Source organism: Lipotes vexillifer, unplaced genomic scaffold (genome assembly GCF_000442215.2).
Source record: "Lipotes vexillifer unplaced genomic scaffold, Lipotes_vexillifer_v1.1 scaffold98, whole genome shotgun sequence".
Taxonomy (NCBI): Eukaryota; Metazoa; Chordata; class Mammalia; order Artiodactyla; family Lipotidae; genus Lipotes; species Lipotes vexillifer.
Genome location: NW_006799611.1, coordinates 1,381,632 through 1,384,303, shown reverse-complemented (window position 1 = coordinate 1,384,303; position 2,672 = coordinate 1,381,632). Strand labels below are relative to the sequence as shown.

Sequence of the window (2,672 nt, the reverse complement as noted above, 5' to 3'; positions counted from 1 at the left end):
AAATTGGTACAGCCACTATGGAGAACAGTATGGAGGTTCCTTAAAAAACTAAAAATAGAATTACCATATGATCCAGCAATCCCACTACTGGGCATATACCCTGAGAAAACCATAATTCAAAAAGAGTCATGTACCACAATGTTCATTGCAGCACTCTTTACAATAGCCAGGTCACAGAAGCAACCTAAATGCCCATCGACAGATGAATGGATAAAAGAAGATGTGGCGGGGCTTCCCTGGTGGCGCAGTGGTTGAGAGTCTGCCTGCAGATGCAGGGGACACGGGTTTGTGCCCCGGTCCAGGAAGATCCCACATGCCGCAGAGCGGCTGGGCCCGTGAGCCATGGCCGCTGAGCCTGCGTGTCCGGAGCCTGTGCTCCGCAACGGGAGAGGCCACAACAGTGAGAGGCCCGCATACCGCAAAAAAAAAAAAAAAAAAAAAAAGAAGATGTGGCACATATATACAATGGAATATTACTCAGCCATAAAAAGGAATGAAAATGGGTCATTTGTTTAGACGTGGATGGATCTAGAGACTGTCATACAGAGTGAAGTAAGTCAGAAAGAGAAAAACAAATATCGTATATTAACGCATGTAGGTGGAACCTAGAAAAATGGTACAGATGAACCGGTTTGCAGGGCAGAAATTGAGACACAGATGTAGAGAACAAACGTATGGACACCAAGGGGGGAAAGCGGCAGGGGGTGGTGGTGGTGTGATGAATTGGAAGAGATGAATTGGGAGATTGGGATTGACATGTATACACTGATGTGTATAAAACTGATGACTAATAAGAACCTGCTGTATATATATATATATAAAAAAATCAGCATGCAATTATTTAAATACTGGATTTTAACAAATGTACCCATCAGGTGGGACCACTAAATAATAGAAGTAACATTTTCTAAGTGTGGTTTATTTTATTGCTTTTTAAATTATACACTGTACTCACCAATTCAAGAATAAGATGTTTTATCCTTTAGGCACCTTACCAGTTTTAAGATTTGACGATTTGGGACACTGGGTAAATTTTCAAGCAAGATCTCACTTCAGGCAGTCTTGTTAGTGCTCATCACCCTGTGAGCCACAGTCCAGAACTTTCCCCATTTTACAAAGAAGAAAATGGAGGCTCAGAGAGCATGAGCAAATTTCTCAAATTCACACAAAATGAGCTTGTTATTGAGGTGATTTGACCTTAGTTTGCTTAACTCCAAACACTTTGCTCTTTCTAGTGTTGATATGGTCTCTAAAAAGTTCTCTAAGAAGCAAAGCAAAAAAGAAACAAGAGAAGAAGATAATGAGAAAAGGTAAAAGATGAAAGACAGAGGTCGAATATAAGAATTAATAGAAAAAATTCAGAACAGGAAAAGAAGCAACACCAATGAACATAAAAAAACTTTCCTGAGCTAAAGAAAGACCTGCATCCTGGAGTTGAAAGGGCTTGCTTTCAGCCCGCTGTCCCCAGCTCAGTGTCCAGAGTCCACCGTGGGCAGGAGGTACTTGTTAGATCTAGGGTTGCTTTTCTACACCATGAAATTGATGAAAGGAGCTAAGCCTCAAAGAAATCCTAGAAGCACAGCTGATTCAGCAGTTGACCAACTGACTCATGGAAACAGGAGCCCCCAGGGGCTGTGCTCATGTAACAGTATTATATTCCTCCACTAAATCTTGTTTCTTTTGGTTGAAGGTGTGCCAGCTCATCACTTTCAGTATCAGTAACAGCGATAATAACATAGTCGTGTATTCCGAGAGGGCAGAGATTGAGGGGAATGAGCATGTCTACTTAGTGGCTTATATAGGAAAAATTGCTCTTAAACTCAGAGTGTGAAGGTCTCCCCTGTGAACAGGATAATCCTCAGTAGCCACACTCAAAAACCCTTGTAGAAAAAGGCTGACAATGACACTGATTAAACTCTGGAGTGGTGCTGAAACTCCAGGTGCAGGTATGATACTCACTGTTTTCCTCCAAAGGATTGCACGGTATTGAGGGACACGCTGATTGTTTTGGTCAGAGAGGGTCACCGACAGGAAGAAGGGGCTCTTCTCCGCATCATTTCCAATGTAGTTCTGATGGACTGGAAAAGAGGCAGGTTCAGAACAGTGAAGATGCAGCCGGCTCCTCCAGGCACTGGGAGCAGTGTGCTCGGCAGGTGGCAGCCAGCCCTTCCCACAGGATCAGGGAAGAGTAATCTCCAGCCCAGCTCCGGACAGAACCTGGTGACTCTATCCTAATCATGCTCTCCTGTTCCCCTTGCCAGGGATGGGCTCAGGAATGAACATGTGACCCAATTCTGGCCAATGAGACAGGAGAAAAAGTGTGTCAAGGGGTTTCTGGAAGGGCTTCCTCACTCCTGAAGACGGCCTTCTTTTCCCCTGGACACGGTGGTGTCTAGAAGTGATGCCTGGAATTGCTGCAACCATCTTGTGACCCCGAGGAAGGCCAGCATGGATGACATCACCGAGCCTCTGACTCCACCAACCCCAGAGCTTGCCCTACCTCTGGGTCTCTTGTTGTCTCCCTTATTGTTTAAGCCCGTTGAGGCAGGTGAAGGCATCCAAACTGATGGCACCACTTTTCTCTGAAGTCATCACTACTCCAGGCACTATGCTTTCAAGCATTTGGGAAGATATCAACTTTCCCCCAATTTTTTTTTTTTTTTTTTTTTTTT

General features: G+C 44.2%; 1 protein-coding gene across 3 annotated transcripts in view; it reads right to left on the bottom strand.

Annotated features, from left to right (window-relative positions):
* The window catches only part of GARNL3 (GTPase activating Rap/RanGAP domain like 3), a 160,561-nt gene that overhangs the window by 70,767 nt on the left and 87,122 nt on the right, over window positions 1-2,672 (bottom strand). For all 3 annotated transcript variants that reach the window (XM_007471720.1, XM_007471719.1, XM_007471718.1), the window contains one exon: window positions 1,960-2,078. In XM_007471720.1, coding sequence (XP_007471782.1) covers window positions 1,960-2,078 — 119 coding nt within the window. The remainder of the gene's footprint in view (window positions 1-1,959; window positions 2,079-2,672) is intronic.